A 25,737-nucleotide genomic window follows, 5' to 3' on the forward strand; every position below is an offset into this window, starting at 1 on the left:
CCCCCCCACACACATGCTTTTCTCCCTTGCTCACCACGCTCCATCTGGCCAGGCTGCCAGCCCCCTCTCTGCATGTCCAACGCACAGCTCAAATGCTGCCTCCGCCGAAAAGCTTTCCCTCGCTTCTTCACCAAGGGTCACAGAATCCCTCTGGGCTCACACAGCTTCTCCTATGGCGCTGAGCACTTTTAACCTCTTATTGTCATTTGTGTCCAGGTGTCACCCCTGCATCCGGGCCATAGGGAGCCCATCTTACTCACCTCCGCCTCCACACCAATGTCTACACCCTTAGCACCGGCATGAGCTCTGGCCCACCAGACCAACAGTGCAAGCCCAAGCACAGGTGTAAAGGAACACGGATGGGTAAGAAACACACCAATCAACTCTTAAGACCTCAAGGAGATGGACCCTACAGACGACTCTCTGACTGAGGACACAGGACAGCACTTGAGCCATTTCAACCTATTTGTTAGGCAAACTCTCCTTATCTTCAGGGAGCAGAGTGTGTGATAAATACGTCATCGTGAGACATAAGTAACTACCACTTATCTCCATTACCAGAAGGTCGTGTAGCGAAGCAACTGAGACCCAGACCCAGGCTCAGACCTCAGCTCCACCTCTGATCAGCTGCAGGACTTAAAGGCTCCTCACCTTTAATGGGGAGGATGACACACCTCCTCCCTACGGGTGGCTTACAGGTGCAACAAGCCCACTATTAACAATAACCGTTGCTCGCGTTTACCGCGTGCCTGCGACGGGCCTAGCACAGGCATACATCACCGAGTCGAGTCCACATAAAGTTCAGAGCACAGTCTCTAGCACATAATAAGTATTTAAGAAATATTAGCCATTATTATCATTGCCAATCTTCCCAGCTTCCATGCAAGACACATATTACTGTCCTCGTTTGCCCTATGAGAAACTTGAGGCTCAGAGCAAGTAGCTTGCTCAACAAACATTAGCAGTTTTTACTCTGTAAAGGCTAATCTTTATGACTACCTCACGAGGTAGGTATTATTCCCATTTCGGGGAATGAAAACTCTGTGGTGTGGAGGAGGTAACCTGAAAGGGCAGGCCCAGGATTTGAACCCGACCTTGAGTCCAGAGCTCTTGGGGCCCGTGCCCACCCACCCTCCCGGCCCGGTCAATTCCACCTGCTCTGCCCTCCTAATCCATGAGTCACAGAGAAGCATCTTCCCACCGTGGCAGAGACCGTCTCTGCCCCTGCCCATTTCACCGGCCCCACGACCCTCTGGCCACAGGGAGTTATTTCAACGATCCAAGAGAACGGACTGAGTATCAGAGGGCGTGTGACACGGCCCCTCTTGCCTTGTACGTCTCCAAGGGGCAACAAGGAAAGCAGAACCCGACGGCCTGGGACTGACCGTGACCCCGAAGAAGTTGGTCTCGTTCATGGCGTTGAGGATGATCCTGCCCAGTGTGTGGTCCGTGTAGTTGAAGTCCTGGATCCGCTGGTGCCGGTTGCTGGCATGCAGCGTCTCCATGGCCCTCTGCAGCGTCTTGGCTATGACCCAGATGCCATCGTAGGCGTACCCGTGGAACTTGCTGGGCCCCACGCCTGAGCGCTTGTTGTTGTACTCTCTCTCATACTGCTGTGGAGTCTGGAAAACAGGGGGTTGGGAGACACCAAGTTACAGCCACAGGGACATCAGGCACGTGGTGCCGAGAGCTCACCTCCTCAACACCCGCTGCGGCCAGGCGCGGGCCAGGCTCGTTCTCTACCTTCTCTCATTGGATCCTCACAACAGCCTCAAGCGGCAGACACTGTTGCAGCCCCCATTTCACAGACGCGGAAGCTGATCGAGGCAAGCTGACTTGCCAGGGCCACACAGCTAGTGAGCGGCAGAGCTGAGGTCTGAACCCTGCTGTCCAGCAAGGCCAGCGTGAAGGAGCAATGCACCCTAACCAGGCCTCCACCTGTATTCACAGGGCCTGGGGCTGGAGTGCCAGTGCAGGCCACAGACCACGTGTCTAAATGTGTAAGTTATAGACAAGCAAACATTCTGCTCAAAAAACATTTTCTATCTCCTCATCATAATAAGTAGGCCTTCCTCACGACCTGGAGGGCCAAGTTTGAATTCAGCATTCTGGGGCTCCTCAGAGCTTCAGGCTGGACGCAGCAGCAGGGGAGCTGGCCTTCTCTGTGGCCCACCCCTGTGGCCCAGCCGCGCTCAGGGCACACCTCCTCCCCTACCAGCGACAGCAGCCCCTCGATGGCTCCAGAGGTGCGTTCACCCTCAGGAGGGCTGGCCCAGGCAAGGGGCTGCCCGGGCCCTAGGGTGGCTCCCGCCATTTGGGTAGGGAATTCCGGGCGTGGTCCAGGAGGGAGGGGGCCAGCTCAGGGTGGGCATGTCTGGTGGCCTTGTGGATTGTGAGCCCCACGGACCTGAGAGGGGTCCTCTTAGAGCACGGGGCCTGGGGCAGGTCCAGGGGCCCGGGTTTAAGGGCTGTTCTGACCCTACACCATGCCCCCTCCTCTCTCCTCTTCCATAATATTTCAGGGTCTGTGAATAACTCAGCAGTTAAAAGGAAGAATTTTTGTCTCCCATTGAACTGAATTTCATGAAAGAATTTCATTGGTGATATTAACATTCTGATTGTGGCCACAAAGTAATGAAACTGCCTTTTTACTCCAGTCCCTGAGGCTTACGCATCCAAATGAACGCCACCCGGGGAACCCATTATCCTCAGTCCCTCCATGGGCCTTTCTCAATCACTTCTGAACTCCTCTGCCAGAAATGTCATCAGAGCCCAGGGCTTCGTCTTCAGAAAAACTCTCCTTGGGGACAAATCACACATTGACTCATTGTCAGTTTATACTGGGAAGGGCCTTAGAGACTGTCACACATGCCTGCTCCACCCGCAGCCTGAGGCACAGAGAGGTCCAGAGATATGCCCAAGGTCACATAGCTTGTGTGTGTGTGTGTGTGTGTAGCTAGACTGGTCCCATTCCATCTCTGCTACTTCTCTTATTTTTGACTTTTGAGGGCATAATTGCAGTCTGAAAACCATCCCGAGTTGTTTGGGGCAGGTCTAGTGCCTTAGGAGGGAGAGGGAGGGAAAGCTGGGTCCCCCCCTGTGGCTGGAGCCCAAATAAGTGTCTTGCCCTTGGCTCAAGGTGTTACCAGAGTGGGGTCGCTCACGCATGTGCCTGTGGACAGCCAAGTCCCTCCAGCTGTGGACCCCGCAGGCGCGACCCTGCCTGACCAAATGCGCCGCTGGTGTCCCAGCAACGGATCCGCCTCCTTCTTTTTGTTCCAGCTCCTTCGGATGACTCAGGTTTTAGTCCTATTTACAGTTTTCCTCAGAAATGCATCATGTCCCCCCATCACATTCCTTGCATCACTCAAAGCACACAGCAGAAACTTCAGACCAAGGGTTCTTCAAGGAGACAGCAGTGTCTCTCGCCGGGCCCCACTCCCTGAGCCCCTCCTCACTAGTCATCGCACCCCTCCACCTGCGTCCCGGCGCAGCCCTTTCCCCCATCATCCTTGGCCGTTGCTCTCCTCCCGGGGGAGCGTGCAATGGTCCATTATGAGGCTCTCTCTTCCTTGAACCTTTTGGGTCCTTCAATCACATCAAGTCTGTTCGCACCTCAGGGCTTTGGCACTAGCTGTTTCCTCTGCCGGAAAGCTTCCTCTCAGCTCTGCGAGTTATTCTCGGCACACGAATGTCAGCACTTGTCACTTCCCAGGACGGCTCCCACCCACCCTTTCTAAAGCCCCTCACTCAGGCACTCTCTGGCCACCGGTTGTATCTTCTTTATTGCACTTGTCACGTCCTGCAATTTTCCTACTTATGTGTTTGCTTGCTTACTGTCTGTCGTTCCACATCCCCCCAACTAGAATTAAGCTCCATGGGGTCAGGAATGTGATCCGTCTTGGTCACTGAGGTATCACCAGAACCCAAAACCACACCTACAGAGATGCTTTCTAAGCCTCAGTTTGTCCATCCGAAAAATGAGGAGGTTGGACCAGGGGATCCAGAAGTTCCCCCCAGCGATAGAGGCAGGAGCCTGGCATGGTGGGGAGGGCACAGGATTTGGCAGCAGGCAGCACCCCCCTCCAGCCCCAGCTCTGTGGTTTGCTAAGTGTGGCCTGGGGCGGGGTCCCATCTTCTCCAGGTCTCCGAATCCTCCCTCGCTGGGGGCTGTGCGGGTTCAGTGAGTAAAGCATGCAAAGTGCCCAGGCCAGTGTCCAGGACGTGGTGGGTGCCCCACAAATGCCAGCTGCTGCTAGGAAAGGTGACCGTTCAATCTGGCCACCCAGCATAGCTGCTGGCCCAGGACGCCCTGATGACCCTGAGACTGCGCTGAGCCTGTGGCCAGGGGTCAGCATCCTCCCATGCGTGCCCGTCCTCGCCTACTTCCTTACCTAATTTCCAATTATTGGACATTTAGTCTGTTGCTACTTTTTCCCAATTATAAAATTGCAAAAAGCATCCTTGTATCTAAATTTTCTGAACACACACTGATAATTATTTTTTCAGAATAAATTCCCAGAATTATAATTGCTGAGGCAAAGAGTATAAAAAACTTAAACACTATTCACATGTATATAGAACCAAATTTTTCTCCCCAAATATAAACACTTAAAATCGCACTGTGAATGAATATACCCATTTCCCTGCATCTGAGACAAAAATAGGTATTTTAATTTAAAAAATCATTGTCAGTTTGTTAGGTTAAGAAAAAAATATATCCCCTTTTAATTTTAATTTGCATTTCTCTGATTAATGATTAGAGTGAGCCCTTTTCAAATTCTGACAGGCAATTTCTATTTCTTAGGTGCATTTCCTCTTTATACTATATTGCTATGGTGACAGCCACACCTTTTAATGTTTTGTTTTAATGCATCCTTGTTACTTTTCCATCTTTTCACTATTTGGCTATATTTTCTTTGATCTTTGAAAGCAATTTGGGTCTATGGTTAAATCCAGCTATTGGCTATTTTAAAAGTAATAACAATTACTTGAACGTGGATGTCTCTAATTGCTTTAGGCATAAAAGGAATGAGGCCCCTTTGACCCCCGCCTCCCCGTTAGATTTTGTTTCTAGAGCTTTCTCTGATCACGTGAGCACCTGAGGGCTTGTGGTGTCTTATGTTTGAGTCCTGTTTATTCAACCTAATGATCACATTAGGAGACGCTTCCAGAACTACTCCCCCGAGAACATATCACTGGGGCGTCCTTCAAGGCTTCTACGATCCTCCCAAAGTTGGGGTCCAGATCTGAGGTGAACATTCCCCATGTGGTCTCACTAGGAGGTGAGTGGGTGCGATTTTTCAATTTCCTTGATATAGTTTATTGGGTTATATTTTTGTGTGGACAGTAGGGGGACCAAGATCATTGTTTATTCAATTTGACTTTGGGGCCAATACAGCCTCTCTATATACTGGTCACATGTGTCCTTGTAAATCTATATCTTTTCTATCTCAAACCCTGTTCATCCAGGGGACAAGGAGCAGGAGACGGGTGGAGGACACTGCAAAAATGTCATTTACTTCGTTTCTGTGGGTAGAGTCCCTGGAATGGGACCAGGTGTAGCTAAGGCCTGGAAGGTGACCTCATTCTCGCTGTCTTTGCAAACACTGAGTGGAAGTCACTGTCCCCACAGCACATCCCAGGCTGTTCATCACTCCCCAGGGGAGCCAGCACCGATCTCCCCCCGGGGAAAACAACGACAGCAGGAAGGAAAGCCTCCCAGTTGTCTGAGAAAAAGGAACAGTTGTTCTTAAAGCGGCCTCCAATTATTCAGGGCAGAGGAATTTCTTCCATTGTAAAGATGACACCAAAAGCTGATTGATTACTTTCTCTGAGGTCAAGCTTATCATGAGATACTAAAGTTTCTGAGAAAATAACTTTATACAGTTAGTCCCGATTACTGACAGGTTGTGCTCCAGCATAATTTTTGAAAGGCAGTTGTTGGAACTTGGAACATATTTTCCCACAGAACTATGTTATAAATAGTGGTTAGGTTCCCAGGCTAGCCCACACAAGCTTGCTAACCCACAAAGTGACTAAACCTTATGAGTCTGTCATTCCAACAGAACCAAGCAGAGTCCTGCTTTCTGGGAGAGGGGAGCCTCACGGACAGAAGCGAAGCGAAAGAGAAGGACACGTCCCCTTCCACATCTCCAACGGCCACCCACCAGGATGGCAAAAGTGGCAGAGTTTCTCTCTAGCATCCCTGTGGGATGTTGGAATCACAGTCTCACTTGGATGGCGCAACAGGGGACATTCAGTCTATTGGTTCCAACACTCCTGTTTGTACATCATCTGAGGCGCTTGTTAAAGTGCTGGTGCCAGGGCCACTCTTCGATTCAGGGTGACTGTGAGATAATTTAGGCATCTGTATTTTTAAAATCTAAGATTTCAAGAATACACAAATTGGTTACCACTGATTAAGTTGCCCCTATGGTCTGATTATTGGATCTTCTCAATAGCAACTTCCAGATGTCTGTTGAGCCCCTTCCGAGACTCCTCCCCCAGTGGGAAGTTCGCTCCTCTTCAGGCAGAGCTTCCACCTAAGGGGCACAAGACGGACTAGGCTTCCAGACGCAGAGGTGGCATCCATCTCCCTGTGACTCGGATTCAGTAGGTTCCGTCTTCCTGTGGAGCCGCAAGAAACACGTCTGCTCCCTCTTCTGCACAAGAGTCCTTCAAGGAGCTGAGGGAGTGACAGGCGTACCCTGTCCCCAACATGCTGTTCTCTATCCTTCAAGCAAAACAGTCTCAGTTCAGACTTCTTCTCTACGATGAAATGGCTTATATCAGACCACAGCTCTCACAAAGAACATTCAGGAAAGCAGAATAAAATATGAAAATAGTTATTCAAAGGCAGCAGAAAGCAACCAGGACATCTAGGACTGGAGGAGCCAGGATCCTGGAGAGGAGAGGAATGCCTGGAGGTGAGTCCAGCCCTCTTTGCTGTTTCCCCTGGAGGCACTTGCTATGTGTAAGTAGGAAGGCTAGTTGCAGGAACAGAAAGTGCGGGATCAGAGTTTTCAGCAGTCCCACAGGGAGGGGAAGATAAAAACTGTATTCAGGGCTATCAGGGAGCAAGGCTTGTTGGGCGAAGGTCTCAGAGGAAGAGGAACCACAGAAAACAGAGCCCAGAGTTCAGACTGACGTTTGCACTTGAAATATTTGGTGGTAGCTAAGTGGCATAAGGCAAGAGGCTGAGAAGCAGAGCAAAAAAATGGTGGCTGAGGGGCTAAGGACACAGATGGAAGTGTCTGCAGTCTCACAGCATCAAGAGGACAGAAGTTGGGACGCAGCCCAGTAAACACCCCAGGAGCTCAGCTGAGAACAGTGAAAGACGAGCCCCAGGAGTAAAGGCAACCAAGCACACCAGGCCCTAAAGCACTAGAACCGAGCCTGGGGTCACCTCCATTCTTGGTGGGTTAAAGTGACCTGCCCTATTCTAGCTGCCTGCTTGAAGAGAAATAAGCCTTCTCTGGGGAAAGATAACACCACTTGGAGCCTCTACAGCTTTTCATATCCAACTCACTTAATTGAATTTACCAGGTACACTAGGAGATAGGACCACACAAGAAAAGGAAAGAAAGGAAGGAAGGAAGGAAGGAAAGAGGAAAAATAGGCAATAGAAACAGACCCACAGGGGATCCAAAGCCTGAAGTTACCAGACATGGACTTTAAATGGCAAGGTTTATAGGTTCAAGAAAATAGATTAAAAGATAAGGAACATCACCAGAGAACTGGAAGCTATGACAGAAAAAAAGAAAACAAAGTGGAAATTCTAAAAATCAAAAGTATAATAACTGAAATGAAGAACTCAACAGACGGCTGAAGCAGCACACCTGGCTGAGCAGGAAGTAGGTCAGGGAGCTGGAGGAAAGGTTAGTAGTAAACATTCAGACTGAAGCACCGGGAGGAAGAAAGGAGAGAAAACAAGAAGTGAACATAAGACATACGGAATATGGTGAAAATGTATAGCATATGTATAATTGGTGTCCTAGAATGTGAGGAAGAGAGAACAGGCTGAAGCAATATTTAAAGGGATATTATCCTAGAATTTCCCCAAACACACATCAATCCACAGATTCATAAAGTTCAATAAAGCTCTGAGAACTTCAATCAAGACAAACTCAAAGAAAACCTTGCTTCAGCACGGCACAGTAAAGCTGCTGAAGACCAAGGCAAAGATGAGATCTTCAAGGCAGCTAGAGAGGAAAAAAACATGCATCACCTTCAAAAGAGCAACCATAAGTCTGACAGCTGACTTCACAGGAAGAACAGAAGCCAGAAGACACTGGAGTGACGTCTTAAAGTGCTGAGAGGAGGTAGCAGTCCATCTAGAATCTAGTGCACCTGCTTACTGTATCACTCAAAGTTAAAGGCAAAAGAAAGAACACTTCAGGCAATCAGAAACTGAGAGAATTTGTCTCCAGCAAACCCACAGTGAAAGAAAGACTGAGAGAAATTCTTCAGGCAGAAAGAAAATGATCATAAACGGAAGCACAGAGATGCGGGGGGGAATGAAATGCAATGGAAAATGTAAATGCTTGAGTAGATCTAAACAAAAACTCACATCAGGGCCCAGAACATCCAAGAGAATCTTACAGAAGGACGCAGAGGAAGGGCTAACCCTACAGGGATCAGGTCTCATCCTAACGCTTCAGTTACTAGGACAGTGTGGTCTTGGTCAAAGGACAGGCAGACAGACCGATGGAAGAGGACACAAAGTCCATAAATGGGTCCACAGTAAACAGAGTCACTTGGCTTATGACAAAGGTGACACTGGTGGCCGGGGGGTGGAGAGGATGTGGACTTTTCAGCAAACGGTCCTGGATGAACTGGTCATCCATAGGGAAAAAATTAACCTTGGTCTGACCTCAGACCACACACAGAACCAATTCCATGTGGATTCTACAGCTACATGAGAAAGGTCAAGTAAAACTTCTAAAAGATAAGATAGGAAAATATGCACATGAACCTGAGCGAGCAAAGACACTGGCACGGGCACAAGTATGCTAATCAGAAAGAAGACTGATAAACTGGACCACACTAAAATGAAGGATTTCTATCATCAAACACATCACTAAAAGAGTGAAAAGAGAAGGTACAAAACGGGAGAAGGTACAAGTAACACATATAACCGTCCAGGGATTCATACGCACAATATAAAAAGAACGTCTGCAAACCAGGGAGAAACAGGCAGAGACGCCAAGTGGAAAAATGGACAAAGGGCTTGACTAGGCAGTTTACAAAAGAGGACATCAAAATGACCAATAAAGAGGCGAAAAGACGCCCAACCGCATTAGTCATCAGGGAAATGCAGGTTAGAACTGAAATGAGACACCACTACACACCCACTAGACTGGCTAAAATTAAAAAGCTGACAACACCAAATGCTGGTGAGCATGTGAACCAATCGGGACCCTCAGTCACAGCTGGTGGGTGTGTAAGCTGGTACAACCACTTTAGAAATCTGTTTGGCAGTATCCACTAAAGCCGAACATATGCACACCTTATGACTCAGAAATTCCACCCCTAAGTATGTTCCCAATGGTAATTTGCACATATATTCACCAAAATACATCAAATACCTAGAAATAAATCAAAGACAATATGTGCAAGAATTCCACACAGAACATTTCTGAGAGAAATTAAAGACCTAAGTAAATGCAGGAATATATAAAATTCATGGATTGGAAGACTATTACTAAGAGGGCAATTTTTCTTAAATCCATCTACAGATTCAGTAAAGTCCCGATAACGAACCAGAGCAGATTTGTGTGTGTGTGTGTGTGTGTGAGTGTGTGGGGCTCACTGCTCCTCTCTCCTGCCCCCGAGGCTGCTGTGATGGAGAGGGAAGACAGATACCATTTGTCGAGCGACTATAGTGTGTTTGGCACTCTGCAAGATACTTTCCTCTGTACTACCTCATCTAATCCTTATAAACCTGTAAAAGGGATATTATTACCCCAGTATTACAGACGAGAAACAATTTCAGAAAGGTCAAATGACTTGCCCCATGTCACTGTACCACTATTGATTAGATTCAGCTGTTTATAATGGAAAAAAGGTCATCAGTGATCTAAATGAGATAATTTATGCTTCTCTCTCGTGTAAAGATGTCCATGGGTAGGCAGGGCAGGGCTTCTGGGGCAGCTCCACAGCGGAATCAGGGACCCAGGCTCCTATCTTTATGCTCCGCTCTCCTAGAATGAAGTTTCCTTCTCAAGGTCACCTCTTGATCCAAGACGGCTGTTAGGACTCCAGCCATCCCATCCGTATTCCAGCCAACCCAAAGGAGAAGGAAAAAGAAGGGCAAGCTCTCCCCTTAAAGGAGTCTTTCAGAAGTCCCATATAACACTTCTTCTTGTGTCTCCTTAGCTAGACTTAGAATCCTGGCCACATCCAGCTCCATGGGAGGCTGGGAAAGGTCTATTTTCAGCTGGGTGTCAACATAGCTAGTTAAAAGCCAGAGCTGTGTTGCTGAGGTGGACACGGGGGGTTATGGATGTTGGTAAAGACAACTAGCCATCTTCCAGAGCCGGCCAGTTGGGAAGCGGTGGCCCAAGATTCTAATCCAGCCAGCGCCCTTACTGCTTATGACGCTCCCTGGGCCTCCACACGCTTCCCTCCCAGCCCACGCCCCTCTGCCACAGCGCCTGTGGCCCGGGGAGGGAAGTGGAAGGAAGGGAGCTTTGGGGAGGCAGGGGCAGCGCTCTGTGACGCTCAGCTCCGGGGAGCTCTCCTGCTTTCCCATGGTTCCCTCCCTTCCCCCTGCCAAGGGCCCAGGGCTTCCCCAAAGCTCCACCTTCTTTGTCACAGAGCTCCCACTGCGGCAGTGACAACCCTATGAGATGGGTGCAGCTCTCCACGGGCCATTGGCTGGAAGTCGCGGACTCGCTCCATTTGTGTTTCCTCCAGTTCTGTCGTGGAAGCTTCCTGCTGGAGAACATTACAAAACTCTCCCAAAGAGCGAGCCTGTGCCTTTGATGGAGGAGCGGGGCTCCCTCTGAGGCCCCGCTGGTTCCAGGTTCTGTGGACACCTCCCTCTGGCGTCCTGGACCCCCTCTGTCTTAGGGGGGACGGGAGCAGGCGAGGAGTGTCCTTAGGGAGAGGCTGAGCCAGCCCAGGGAAACCTGGCCAGAACTGCAGATGCTCCCAGCGGAAACAAACCTTGACAAGTGCAAGCTGGTCCTGGAAATCACCAACGTCTGGGGAGAGGAGTGGTGATGGGGACCTCAACCAGGAGGAGGAGCCGGACTTCCGAGCCACAGCAGCTGCCCCGAGGCTGTCCTGGGGAGGTTCCGGAAGACGGAGCTCTGACTGTGCTCAGGGGAGCACAAAGGCCCGCACCTGTCCCACCACTGGAAACTCCCGTGGGCAGCGACGGACAAACACACACGCCGGAGGGAGACCACGACCTTGTTATTCCTCCCGCCAGGAGTCTCCTGGGCGCCCGTGAGCGAGCTGGGGCCGGCTGGGCGCTGGAGACAGGCACATGCAAGAGGAGACCTCGGAGAAGGCATTAGGGGGGGCCACCGTTCCACCCGATTCTGTGACTCTCTTCATCCGGAGTCACCTCGATCCTGGGGATTCCAGCCCTCGACGTTATTGCCATGTCACACAGCTTGCTGTAATAACCCGACAGCGTGTTTACACGGAGTCAGGAACTTGCCTGTGTAAGGACTCCAGGAGTTGCTGGTCCAAATCTCTCCCTTTCAGTTGAGGAAACTGAGGCCCAGGGAGGGAGAGTGACCAGCTGAGGTCCCAGACTCGTTGGTGGGAACGCCGGGGTCAGCACCAGATCTCCTGACTACCAGACCGTGCACTTCTGTGACGCCACTGACTAGGAAGGGCCGGCTGGGCCGTCACAGAGAGGGCTGACTTGCATGCGTCCTGTTCTAAGCGTGTCACCTGTCTAGAGGGACAGCACAGCAGAGGGGAAGGGGCACTGAGTGGGGATTTAGCAGCCCTGGCTTCAAGTCCTGATCTGGCCCTGAGGTGCGGGGTGACTGCATCAGTTTCCTGGGGCAGCCGTAACAGAGTTCCACAAACTGGGTGGCTTAAGCGACAGAAGTGTACCCTCTCACAGTTCTGGAGGCCAGCGGTCCGAAACGAAGACGTCACAGGATTGGTTCCCTCTGGCGCCTGCCAGCAATCCTTGCCATCCCTTGGCTTGTAGACGCACCTGCCTCGGTCTTCACACGACCTTCTCCATGCAGCAAATCTCCCTCTGCCTTCCTCTCACGAGGACACCTGTCACTGGATTTAGGGCCCACCCAGGAAACCAGATGATCTCATCGCAAGATCCTTAAATTGGCTACATCTGCAAAGACCCTTTTTCCAGATGACGTCACACTCACAGACTCCCAGGGTTGGGAGGGGGCCGTATCTTTCTGGGGCCCACTATTCAATCCACTACAGGGATGTCGGTGTGTCCCCTCCCCGTCTGCCCCTTAGCTTGCCTCTACGTACACAGCGAGGATGGCGCGGCTCTGCCAGCGTTCGCTTGTCTTCGTGGACACCCGCAGACGCCCAAATACAGGCATCGACCCGGCAGCCTGTGCCGTGCTGAGCACGGGCCCCAGCAGCTGTGTATAACACAAATTCAAATTCAAGAAACAATTCTCCACTCTCTAGAAGTTCCTTTGCCATAGACTTTTGAAGGCAGGTTGGGGAACTCGGCCTGTGGTCAGAGCACAAATCTGAGCTTTAGGAACTCCAGGCCCCACACCCTGGGGAGCGAGCATTCAACAGGAGCGAGTGTGGAGGCCGGGCTGGCACGGGACGGGGTTTGGCAAATGCAACCTGTGCGGGGATGGGACTGGGGGAGGCGAGAAAGGCGCTCGCATCAGGGGCAAAATTGAAGAGGAAGCCTTTCTCTTGATTTAAAATTTTGATATTTTGCTCATCATGGATTTTTTTTGGCATTAATTTTTAGTTAAGAGGATATTGCATTAACAAACTTTTTATCTTGATTAGTGAGGTTTCAGGTACTCCCTTAACTTCTGCCCTTAGCCCCGGCCCTGGACCGTGAGTTAAACCTGGAGGGACGGGCTGTTTAGCTTGGACAAGGGATGCCTCTGGGGTTGTGGTCACTGCCAACAGGACCTATGTGGGCCCAGAGGGCCCTGGGAATTAAGGGAGGGGTAGGACCCTTCTGCCACTGGGAGGACCTGAGAATCCGGTGGGAGGCTGGTCTGGACGATCTCTAGGACAGCCTGAGGTGCTCTGATGCCCGGAGGCAGAGAGGCTGCAGCCATCCCCGCGGAACTTCCACCATCTCGTAACCTGGGGAGCACATAAGAGATGCCACCTCCCGCCTCAGACTCTGGGGGAGGGGCTGGGTCTCCCGGGATTTCAGAAGCTGCCCAGGGCCTGGCTCTGCGCCGATGGCACTGCCCCACCCCAGGAGGCCCAGGAGAGGGTTGCCCTCACGGCAGGGTGACGTGAACAGCGCTGTCCCATCACAGGAACAGCGATCTGTGGGTGAACTCAACCTCCTCACCAGCCCCCAACAGATAATTAACAAGGACAGACCCGAGAGATGTCGTAAAGTCAGAACATTCTCTCCAAAAAAACACTGCAGAAAACCACCTTCCCAAAACGCGTGCCCTGCCCTCCGTGCGTGGCTCGGCGGCCCTGGGGAACATCCACTCCTTGGAACGACATTCGAGGCCCTTCTCACCGCGTCTCACAGCCTCGTCTCGCCCCCACTCAGCTTCACAGACCGCGTGTGCAATCATTTACATCTTTGGTCTTCCTTGAGTCTCTCAGTGTAATTATTATACTGTCTGCTTGCATGCTGTTTTTTTCTTAGTTTTTGTATTTTCCTCAAATTTGATACTAAACTTAGATAAAGTATGGGCTGTCCCTGGACCAGGTATCTTCTAATAAACTGCAAACTTTGACACTTTACAAAATAACACTCACTGAGATAAAATGAGTTGTTTCTGCTCATTACTCAGCATCTCGAAAAACTTTTTATAGACTCATTGATTTTTGCATGAAAATATTTCTTTCAACAATTTCTAGCCAGCGTGTTTTCCAGGATCGCTCAGGTGCCAGCAGGATCTACAGAGTCGTTTACAAAACTGTCCTAATGATTTCCCATTTTTCTGACAAATCAATAAGTCATTCTCGTAGAGTTGGCTCTGATTGAGGTGAAATAAGGGATAAAAATTACTATGAGGTTTATTCTTTAAGTGAAACCAGGGTTGGGGGAGAACTTAACCACCTGAGCTCAGGGAGGACAGGAACCCCGCAGCCCGCTGTCCCCAGCTTGGGCGGGCAGAGCCGATCGCCAGGCGCCGCCGTCTCCCCCAGGCGCGTGTCACTGACTCCCAGTGATGCGGGCAGACAGTGGGTGCTCCTGCGACTCTTCCACCCGTGTCCTCTTACCCCGCTCCCTCACAGCCCCGAGGGACGGCAGGGCAGGCTTAGTAACGAACCCCCAGGGGGACACGTGGAGGCCCAAGGACTTCAGCCGAGGTCCCGCTCTGTATGACAGCACCGCGGTGCTGGGCGCCATGCTAGCCACGTGGCCCCGTCGGCCGTCAGTCCTCCTCCTAACCCCAGAGGAGGACACTTTTACCCCTACTATATAAGCAGCTGGCAGGCCTCAAGCTCAAGGTCACCCCGCTGGTGAGCGGCAAAACCGGGGTTCGAGTCAGTCTGGCTGGTCTACAGCACGCATTCCCCAAAGTCTCCTTGAGGCGTCTTTCCTCCCTCCAGGCTGACAGGAGCATCGGTGAGACTGAGAAGCCACATTCACGGTCAGAGGGGCATGGGTTGAAACCCTGGCAGAGTCTGAAGGGACCGCCTGTAGTTGGTGCTATGAAGTTATGACTCTGTCCCTTACAAGTCCACTGTGTTATGTGCTTACAAAGCACCCTTACCTCATTTGTGTCCCACAGTTCCCTGTAGGAGCATGCAGTGGAGGGCTGGCTATCTCCATTTAACAGATAAGTGCGGCTCAGAGAGGTCAGGTGACTTGCTCAAAGTCACACAGCAAAGGCCAGAACAAGATTTAGGCACTTTGTGCCAACATCATCAGATGAGATGATCAAAGGAGATGGGCCTGTGGGCAGAAAGGGGCAGACCAAGGCACTGACCTTTCCCGAGATGGTCTTGATCTGCTTGGAGCTCAGGGGTTCAAAGTCCACGCCAATGTAGCCCTCCATGGCAGCAAGAAGATTCTTCCGGAAACAACGGGACGAGTTGGCTTCAGTGTGCACCTGCTCCCACCAGGAGGGCTCATACCAGCCCGGGATGATCCACTGGTACTTGCTTCCGAACATGTTCTCCTCATATGCCTGCAACAGACGGGGGGACCGTGAAGGCGCCAAGAGACAAACATCTGCTCGAGGCTTCTGCCCTTGAGAGAGGTGGGGGCCTCAGGCCTCCTCTCACCAGGGGATTTATTAATTTTTCTTTTATTTGCTTGGTCTCCTCATTATCTCTCAAGGGATCCAAGGCAGTTTATGGGAAACATGTGTAATAAAATAAACCCTGAATAAAAATTAAAACATAAGAGCCTGGGAAAATATAAATTATTATATCTTTATTGGAGGTAAAGAAAACACACAAGTCCACCAAAGGTCTCAACACAACATAATAAGCTGTATATTTCACCCTGAACTTGCTGGCAGCCCAAGAGAAAAGGGTAACAAGATTATTTGCATAGCTCTCATTTTCAATAAGGAGAAAACATAGCAGTTCTTCAGGGAAATAAAATGATTTTTAGGCTTTAATCCTTTAAAAAATGCCTCATATGGTGGACACTGTCCAATTAGCCGGCACGGTACCCACAGCCTCCCTACAACGAACAGATTTCATAAGGCTATTTCTGTATAGATTTTTACTGAAAGCTGAGATCATAATCTTAAAACACAACCTGGGGGGGGGGGCAATTTTGCAAGGGGCCAAGAAAATTGAATGCAAGCATGGAATTTATATAAGAGGCCACTTGGCAAACTGGGCCGTCTCTCTGAATCTTTACCCAAAGCACGGGGTGCACAAATCCAGATGCTAAAAAAAGTCACGCACATTTATATGCTTTACATGCATCTTATTTGATTGTCATTCACATTTGCCCTCTGAGGTGGTCAGGGCAGAGTTTATTATTCTCATTTTAGAGATGAGGAAAATGAAAATCAGAGAGGGAAAGTCATTTTTCCAAGGTCACACAGCCAAGGAGAAAAGTCAGCCCAGAAGTGAGGTCTGCCAACTCTTATGTAAAGCCACACTGCCTGCCTCGCACAAAACAAGTCAGCAGACTGTTCGAATGCACTTATCTTTGGCTCTAATTCTTAGCGTGCTGATTTTATATCAGGAAGAGCACGCTTTTTGACAGCTTAGATGCACCCAGAAAACCCCCTTTGTAGGCATGCCCTGTTCCATCAACACTGTAGGAACGTCACGTTCCGGAGAGCAGCGTGGGGCAGACGCTCTCTGCGCGCTGTGACAACCGTCCACATTCTAAAACGGGCGCCTGAGATGGGCCGGCGATGCGCGCCTGGGCCGCCCGCGCGGCAGGAGGACGCGCCGGGCACGACTCACGCCCCGCCCCTGGAACCGAGCCGCTGGACGCCCGGAGGCCGCGGGGAGAGGGGCGGGGGTGGCCGGCCCGCTGGTGCTGCTGTCCCCGCTCGCTCGGGCTGCCTGGCCGGGTCTGCGCGCCCCCGACCGCGCCCGCCGGCGGAGACGAGGCCTGCGGAGGCCCAGGGGTGCGCGGCCCCGTTCCCGCCCCGTGCGCGCCCACGTCCCGTCTCTGCGCCCGGCCTCGCCTGCCCTCTTCCCCGTCCCTCGCTCTCTGCGCTCTGATCCGCCACCTCGAGCTGCTCTGGGCTGGAGCGCAGGGTGCCCGGCCTGCTGACTGCTGCCAGGTGCCCGGGCCCCCGCCAGGGCCGCCCCCATCCCCCGGGAGGTTGCAGCACGCCGCCGTCGGAGGGCTGGGCGCGCCCGTCTCCGCCAGATGGGGAGCTCGGTGTCCGGGCGGGGGGGGGAACCATGTCTGCTCGTCCCCGGACCCCAGCGCTCAGCCCAGGGCCTGGGGCACAGACGGCACCCAGTGCAAGGTTGTGGAGTGACTGAAGGAACGCATTTCCAGTTTCCTCGGTCCCTTGGCTTTCATTTCCTCTGCCTCTGGTAGGAATGTGGCCTCAGGGCGGCCACCAACGGGCCGCGGAGTGGCAGTGGGCGGTCCCGAGCTCGTGTTCTTCAGTCCCAGGAAGGGCTTTGCTTTTTATTAGCTGCAGATGGGTAAGCATGATATGAATTTTTAAAAAAATCCAAGTTCCTTTTTGTATTAAGTTTTCTGTTGCCTCCTCCTCTCCCCAGGCAAGAAGGACACTTCCCATTTATAGTACTGTTCACAGCAGTAATAGTAATCGACCCTTCAATCAGTAAAGCGGTTAGCAGCTGGGAAGCTGGTCTCCCTTTGGAGGCCTCATTGAAACCTCTTGACAACCCCATGCGGCCGATGAGGCAGGCATCACTGCTTTCTCTTTAGAGGTGAGGCAGCTGGGACCAGAGATGTAAAGTGACCTGCCTGGGGTCACACAGCTGGTGGAGCAAAAATCAGAACCCAGGTCAGAGTGCTTGAGGATTTAGACTAGACCACTGAGGAGGGAGGGGAAGACAAAAGCAACAAGCCCTGCTCATACTGTGCTGAGCCAAAAGGAACATTTTGCCACAGGGCTATAAATAGGCCCACGTTGCTGGAGCCTGCTCTCCCATTGGGCGACAGTTCCAATCTGAAGAACACGGTGCCCCCTGCGAAGCTGGCACTGCGGCCCGGGGACGCAGGGGTGGGCGGATTCCGTCCCGTCTGCTTGGACTGCCCCGGGCAGAAAGGCCCTCTGCTGAGTGGCCTCGTGCCGTCACACGCCGGGTCTTGATCCCGTGAAGACACTGAGCAGACGGTCCTCAGGACCTTCCAGACCTGCCCGAAGATCTGAAGTCCTTCCTGACCTAAACTCCTCCATGAACAAACCAGCCGGCGAGGACTCTGAGCCAAGGCCCATCTGCAAACGCCCCCCGTCCAACAAGAGGAGAGAGGACAGCGGGGAGAACGGATGGTGCCCGGGCCGCGCCGAAGGCAGGCAGCCTGGGACTTCGGGTCAAGAAGACAGACAGCCACGCCACCATCTGCTCTGAAGCAAAAACCAGGGCTGGAAACGCCACTCGGAAAACCACCCCGGCGCGGCCCACAGGGACGCCACAGCCGCCCCTTCGCTTGGGTTTGGCTCCCATCAGAACACAAGGTCGGTCTGCGTTTCTGGAAAATGGGAGACGGCCAGCGCCTAGGGTGGCATCTTCATGGATTGATTTTATTGAGTTACTTTTCCTGGCGTTATGACCCACCCTGTGCCAGCTGACCGCAGGCCTTGGGGATGTGTGGGGGTAAAACCCAGCTTCTTCCCTAAAAAAGGTCACGTCCTCCAGTTTGGAGCATTATTTTCCTTTTTTAAATTGGACACTTGGACGTGCAAGGTTTTATGAGTTTTGAAGTAAAATGTATGAAATCAATTTGCTCCATTCTCTCATGTTCCTCCTAAGAGTTTCATATGAAAAGACCCCGTGTCACCCTTGACTGATACATAGAGGGCTAACGCCATCTGGTAAAGTCCATCCGTCCGTAAACTCGCCAGCCCAGCCGTGGTCCGTTCCGTCCACAGACCCGGGAGACGGGACATCCACTGACAGGAAAGGATGCTGACGTTTCCTTTGGGCCGCCATCCATCAGGCTGTGCGGCATCTTTGCTCATCTAGCCTTCACCAGAGTCCTGAGTCAGGCGGTACTCCTATCCACACTTTACAGATGAGAAAACCGAGCCTCAGAAAGTGTCAATAACAAGGTCAAACGCAGCTCAAGCCCAGTGGACTGCGTGCTGGGCGCTGAGCTCATCGGCCGGCTCCTGAAGCACGGCCTCGCAGCTCGCCCTCCTCCTGGCAAATCGAGAGACGGTCCGATTGGCGCCTGGCCTTCAGGAGGAACCGTCCCCGAGTGACAGCGGCTTCCAGCACTCTCTCCTCTCTCCTGCTCAGTTCCTGCAGCCCTCCTGAAAGGGCGCCCCAGGCGGCGTCTCTCCCATGGACATGCAGCCCCAGGACACCTCGGCTCCTGACGCCTGTGCTCACACTGGTGACTCACAGGGACCTTGAGGGTAACCCAAGCCCGAAGTCTTTCTTGGGCTAAACACACAGTACTCCTCAGTGCCGTGGACACGGGCAGCTCGAGTGTCCTGATAGAACCTCACATTAGCACCATTGGACTCCATCTTCTTGGACTTAGACACCCAGCCTGCTAAAGTTCTTTGCAGCCTGGCTCTGTCATCCGACATAGCTCACAACTTCTCAAGTACCTGCCAGCCTGCTTCTTATAACCTCATCCAAGTCACTGACGAAAGGTCAAAGGGAACGGAGGCCTGGAGCCTGGCACTAAAGACTCCACCCAGAGTGACCTCAGTCTAAGAGGAGGAGCTCGTGGGCAGGCAACGACTCACCCACCTGGACCCTCATTCCATTCGCCCTTCTCCTGGCCTGGGGGGCAGGACGGGGGGCCAGGGCGTGAGCACGGAAAGACTGCGAGCCTGCGGGAGAGCTCTTACATGCACCCGGGTTAGAGCACCGTGTGCAGAAGACCCGAGGGGGTGGGGGTCAGGGAAGCGGGAACAGAGCCTCCACCACAAACCGCCCAGGGCCTGGAAAGCCCCTTACTCCCTCGGGGCCTCTGTCTCTTGGTCTGTAAAGTGGGATAGCGACAGCTGCTCCACATGGTTAGAGAAAAGATGAAATGAGATGAGGTAAAGGGCCCGGCCCCGTGGCCGAGTGGTTAAGTTTGCGCGCTCCGCTTCGGCGGCTCGGGGTTCACAGGTTCGGATCCTGGGCGTGGACATGGCACCGCTCATCAGGCCATGCTGAGGTGGTGTCCCACATGGCACAGCTAGAAGGACCTACAGCTAGAATATACAACTATGTACTGGGGGTTTTTTGGGAGAAAGAAAAAAAAAAGGAGGAAGATTGGCAACAGAAGTTAGCTCAGGGCCAATCTTCCTCACGAAAAAAGCATTAAAAAAAAGATATAAAAAAGGACTCTGTCGCCTATCACACTTCAGACAATGGTGAAGGACTCGAGGTGGAGACTGCAGAGCTGCAAGTTTGTTCTACACCAGAGACTCTGGCCCTGCTCACAGGCAGGGGCTCGCCGGGGGTCTGGCGTCCCCCTCTGGCGCACAGAGCAGGCCTCTGTGAAGCGCAGCTCAGCGAGGGGACTGAGACTCAGCCGCCAGGGCTCACGCAGCGGGGCGGACGGTGGGCTTGGTAAACCAAGGGCCTGCGCCTCCCATGTCTGCACTGTCCTGAGCCTGAGGTCGTGCCCCCTCGGAGGAGGACAGACTGTGAGAATAACACTTCCACTCCAGACCCGCTGCCCCCAGCCATCCTACCCCATCACAGAGCAGACGCGGAGCAGGAGTCCAGAAAAACTGCATGCACCTCCCCAAGACATGAGTGACACGACCACAGTCATACTTACACAACAGAACACTTTTGCCGCCATGTTCTGGTCAAACTGGCCGAGGATGATGCGCACGTCGTTGCCCTGTGGACAGAAGGACATGGGTGTGAAGGAGAGCGAGGATGGGCACGCCCCAGAGGGCTCGAGGCCATCGGCAGAGAACATTCGAGGACCCTGGGCTCCCCAGACGAGAGCTCTGCCTGCGCAGGGTGGTAGGGCAGAAACCTGCCCGCCCCGGGCCACCTGGACTCCCCGGCCCTCTCTGGGCCAGCTCACCCTCAGCTCCTGCTGCAGGCCCCCATCTCCTGGGCGAGCCCTGGGATAGGGTGCCCGGGCCGAGGCTGCAGCTGGCAGCTCCGAGGGCCCTGGCATCTCCCTGCTCCCCTCCAAGAGGGCGGGCAGACCCTGCAGACGCAAGACAGCGTCTAATCTTCTTCCTCACCTTACCTGTAGGGAAACTGAGGCCAGAGGAGAGAAAGGAGCTTCCAAGGTCCCCAGGGGAGGTGTCGCAGCCAAGCCCCTCCCCCCAGTATTTAGACTTTTCTACGTTCCTGAAGCCCACCAGCTTCCCAATGAGGAAGCTTCAGAGTCTCTTTGAGTCCTGAGCTGTGTTCAAATCTCAGCCCCACCAACAAGCCTCAGGTGGCCTCAGGTGGCTCCTTTTTCCATTTAGCCTCAATTTTCTCATCTGCAAAATGGAGATAATGGTAGTATGGACCTTACAGGGTTGCTGGGAGGACTAAATGAGATAATCCTCCTAAAGTGCTTAACTCAGTTCCTGGCCCATAGTAAGTGCCCAGGAAGTGCTAGTGAGTAGTCAGATTTTATAACCTTCCCCTGCCCATCTTTATTTCAGAGGAAAATCTATATTCAAAAGCTCAATAAATGGTTATTTACTATCTTATTATCTCAATGTGGTTAATAGGTGTATGTTGTACAACAGCTCTCGTGACTCGTTTATTCATTCAACAAACACTTACTGAACGTCTGCCTGAGGCTCCCTCCTGGGTCAGGGTAAGGGGCTCTTGGTCGCTTTCTAGGGGATGGGGATCCAGGCTGGGCCCTACCTCTTAGAGAACAGGCTGAAGGAGGATGTGCCGGGCAGCCCAGGAGAGCAGCCAGGCCCTGGCCTGCGTGCCTGTCCCCCACCCCAAGCCCTTCCAGTCCTCGGAGTGAGGCTCAGCCTCCCGCAGGTGGTGCCACCTCCCTGCTGGCCATCCCCTCCTCCCTCACAAGCCTCAGGCCCTTTGATGCACAAAGAAGAGAAACAAGTCTTTAAAGATCAGTTTTTAGCATCTTTCAAAATTGGAAAGTGCTGACTGGGAGGCCATTTTCCTCATCTGTATTTAAGCAAAATAAAAAAGGCTTGGATTCTAAAATCATCCTTCGTTTGCAAGCAAGAATGGAAAGAAGAAAAAGAAAACTTGCTCTGAAAGGACTGTAAGAGGTCACTAACAGAGCGGCTGAAGGGAGGCAAGCCTTTGTCGCCACGTCTGCAACGCTATCAAAAGTCCCAAGCCGCTTCCATTCTGTGGACACGCTCCCAGGACACCCCAGGCCCTTCTGCTTGTTTGCTGAGGTCTTGTAGCATTTCTTGTTGTGAACAGTATTCATCTATCCATATCCATCCAGCCAGCCAGCCATCAAACGTTTATTGAGTACCTACTTTGTGCCAAGTCCTATGTTACTAAACACGGCAGAGTAGAAACAGCTTATTGGATCTTGCAGTCAGGGAGCCTTGATTCAAATCCCAGGACAACTCTGGTCTTAATCTCCTGCAGCCTCAACCTCCTCATCTCTGTAATTTGGATAATCCCACCTACCTTGCTGGGCGGTTGTAGGATTCGCAATAATGAAACCGACCCATTGGCCTCCGAGATGCTCTCTCCTGGCTCCTGGCTCCCTCCTCCCTCCTGCTCACTTCTGCTCAGACTCCAGATCAGCTCTCATCTTTCTGCCCATCGCTAAATGTTGGGGTTCCATGAGTTCTGCCCCTAGCTCTGTGCCCGCCTCACGCCTCCAGGTAGCCTCATTCATGACCCCACCACAACTCCCTGTGTGCTGTGGACTCCCACATCTCTCTCCCCAGCCCAGACTCCTCTCCAGCTGCCCACTGGACACCTCCACCGGGATTCTCCCAGGCCCCTCAAGCTCAGCATGTCCCAAGCTGGATCCGTCACCTTTCCCAACGAGCCCCTTCTCCTGCTGTGCTGTCTGTCTCTAGAATGGTGCCGCCGAGCTCCCGCTCACCCAGGCGAGAAGACGGAAGTCACCTTGACATTCATCCTCTTCTTCCTCCAAGCATGACCGGGACCTGCTGGTGCTGTCTGCTCACTAGCTCCTGAATCGTCCCCATCTTTCCAGCCCCACTGCCCTGGGTTTGGCCACCATCATTCCCTACTTGGTGAGCAGCAGCTGCATCCCTGCCTTCACTCTGGCCCCCATGCACCCCAGACTCCACAGAGCAGACCAAGCGACCACTCCAAGATTCAGATGTGATCGTGTAAACCTTTCCATGGCTCCCTGAGCGTTACAGACCAAACTCTGAGCTCCTGAGCGCATTCCAGACTCTTTACCAGCTGACTCCTGCCCACTCTAGTCACATTGCTCACTCCTCCACGGCAGCGAGAATGAGCTACTGCAGCTCTTCACAATAGGCCTGCTGTCACTTCCCTCCTTCCCTTCTTCTTTCCTTCCTTCCTTCCTTCCCTCCTTCCTTCAGTGTCTCGCTCTGTGCCTTCTTTCTTTCTGCAAGCTCATCCATCCGGAATGCCCTCCCCTCCCACCCTGCTTGCTCTGCTTCTCCCCTTTCCTGCCTCGGCTCAGGCACCCCAACACCCAGAAGCCATCTCTGCCCCAACAGGCTTGGTGGCCATTTGCTCCTCTGTGGGCCCAGAGCACTCTGGGCTTCCCCCTCTCATAGTCCACGTCTGCTTACTCGTCTGTCTTCCCCACTGGCCTGAGGGTAACTTGATTCCTCTCTGGGTCCCCAGCTCAGGAGGACAGGACATGACACATATATGGATAAATAGGTGTTGACTGCATGATTAAGTGAATGAATGCTGTGGGAAGCGCCAAGCACACAGCCTGGCCCGCACCGGTTACTCAGCAGCAGGCACCATCATTGCGCTAATATCCTGCTAGCCTAGGGCCTAGGCACTGGGTGGGTTCACCATGCCCGCTTCTTGAATGGATGGAGACACCTGCATCGTCATGGCTGACCACCTGCTGACAGATAAATAACCAGCTCTACCTCTTCTGGACCATTCAGTGTCTCCGTTGCCATGACAACCAAGTTGCATGAACTGCTTGATTCTGTGCTCCCAGATTGTTAGGATTGGATGGGGCCCAAGGGATCACTGATCTAGTTAACCCCTTCCCAGAGAGAGAAAAGGCTTTCCCCAAGACGGCACAGCACCCTAGAATCAGCGTCCTCACTTTGGTGCCCCCCAACATTCTGAGGGCCCCAGAGAAGATCTTATCCAGAGTAAGGTTGTGCTGGATGCAGGGAGCTGGTCACACCCACTGTGACTCGAGATGGTGTGGAAGAGGTGCCAAGACACTGCACAGCCTGGGAGGGGGGAGGACGAGCCCCACCCAGGGCAGCTGGAGCCTGGAATCCGGGGTGGGGAGAGGACAAGGAGCGGGCGACGGGCCTGTCTCCTCCGTGGGGCCTTGAGAGCAGTATGAAGAGTTTGAGGTGCCTGTCAAAATGGGGTATGTGCACCTGGGCCTGAGGAGTATCCTGAGAGCATGAACAGCATGGACGTACCTGATTTTCCCTCGGGAGCAGCAATTATTGGAAGATTTGGGGGTGGGGGATGGTTTTGGATTTAGGGAATCTTAAGAGTTTCTAGCATACGCACGCTCTCAGAAAAGTTCCAGAATCACACTTTTCAGTGTTGTGTGACTTGTATCTTTTCCTGAAAGTCCAGAGAGTGGAAGGAGGAGCTCTGGGTTGACAAGTGGCCCTGGGGCCAAGCGCCCACCTCCCTGTGCGGTCGGAAGGGCTGGGGGCAGTTTAAGGAGTACTGGGAGGGGGAAGCACGAATGTCCCTGAGGGTGAGAGTGACACAGTGGAGCTGCGATGTGACAGAGGGAGAAGCTGGCACATGGCAGAGGGCAGGTCTTGGAAACCCCATGCCCTGCCGTGGCCTCAGCTCCGCAGGGCCGTCTGGAGTGAAAGCAGAGGTGGGACAAATGAGCGCTTCGCAGACGGCTGGATCTAAGGTTGTAGTCGTGGTGGAGACCTGTGTTCACACCTTCAAGAGGCCACGCCCACAGGGAGCACACAAATGGAAGGAAAGAGCATGGAGTGGGAGCCGGGACAGGGGGGTGCAGCCCAAAGCCAGACCCCACACAACAGAAGCAGGATGCGTGAGGCAGAGGACCACCACTATCTGCGGAGAGGAGGCAGTGATGCCCGAACCCGGCAATGTCCTTCCTCCTGCCTGAGCCCTCTCCTGCCGTGTGTAGAACCCACTTATCTCCTTTAAAGGAGCTAAAATCACACACACAAAAAGTGACACTTACGAAGGATGACCCAATTCAGAGAACTGGTGAATGACTCCAGTTTGTAGGAGATCCCAGCAGAGTCAAAATAAATAATCCCTGAGCTCTTTCTAGCTGTCGTGCTAAGCGGGACGTCAGCCCATGCTGGGGGGTGGGCGCTGTTGTGCCCACTCTGGAAAGTTTCATAAGAAAACTGAGGCCAAGAGAATTAAGAAACTTTCCCAGGTGTAGCAGATTCGGTCGGTCCTCCCTGGTCCCCTCCTTGGGGCTGGCGCACCCATCCCAGTGCAGTGAGGGTGCCTGCCAACAGCTCACCCCTTCTCTGGAGAACTGCCCTCAGCTAAGGGGGCTTCCTGGTCCCAGGAGGCCGTGCTGTGTCCTGCACCCGAAGCGGCCAGTGACTGACTCACACACGTAGAGAGCTCCAGCCCCCTTGCCGGAAGGCAGTCCAGCTCTGTGGGGCAGGTGGGCTGCAGAGCCCCTGTGGGGCCAGGCGGACCGGTCCTCAGCCCCATGGCATTCTGGCCAGCTCCCCTCTTGCCTTTTCCTTCTTCCCTCCTCTCCTCCTGCACACTCCCAATACATCACTTTCACAACTATCTCAGGCTCTGTTCCATGGAGTTCAACCTAAGACGCCAGGTCACAAGGGTAGGAAGTGGCGGCCCTGGTCTCGACCCCAGCTGGGTTCGCTCACCCCTAGATCA

The 25,737-nt window shown here is 52.8% G+C and overlaps 1 protein-coding gene across 1 annotated transcript in view; it reads right to left on the reverse strand.

The window, feature by feature from the left end:
- Window positions 1-25,737, reverse strand: part of GABBR2 (gamma-aminobutyric acid type B receptor subunit 2) — a 328,536-nt gene that overhangs the window by 126,920 nt on the left and 175,879 nt on the right. The window contains exons 5-7 of the mRNA XM_046672560.1: window positions 20,540-20,605; window positions 15,114-15,314; window positions 1,386-1,622 (exon numbers count right to left, since the gene is read on the reverse strand). Coding sequence (XP_046528516.1) covers window positions 1,386-1,622; window positions 15,114-15,314; window positions 20,540-20,605 — 504 coding nt within the window. The remainder of the gene's footprint in view (window positions 1-1,385; window positions 1,623-15,113; window positions 15,315-20,539; window positions 20,606-25,737) is intronic.

This window comes from Equus quagga, chromosome 1 (genome assembly GCF_021613505.1).
Source record: "Equus quagga isolate Etosha38 chromosome 1, UCLA_HA_Equagga_1.0, whole genome shotgun sequence".
Classification (NCBI taxonomy): domain Eukaryota; kingdom Metazoa; phylum Chordata; class Mammalia; order Perissodactyla; family Equidae; genus Equus; species Equus quagga.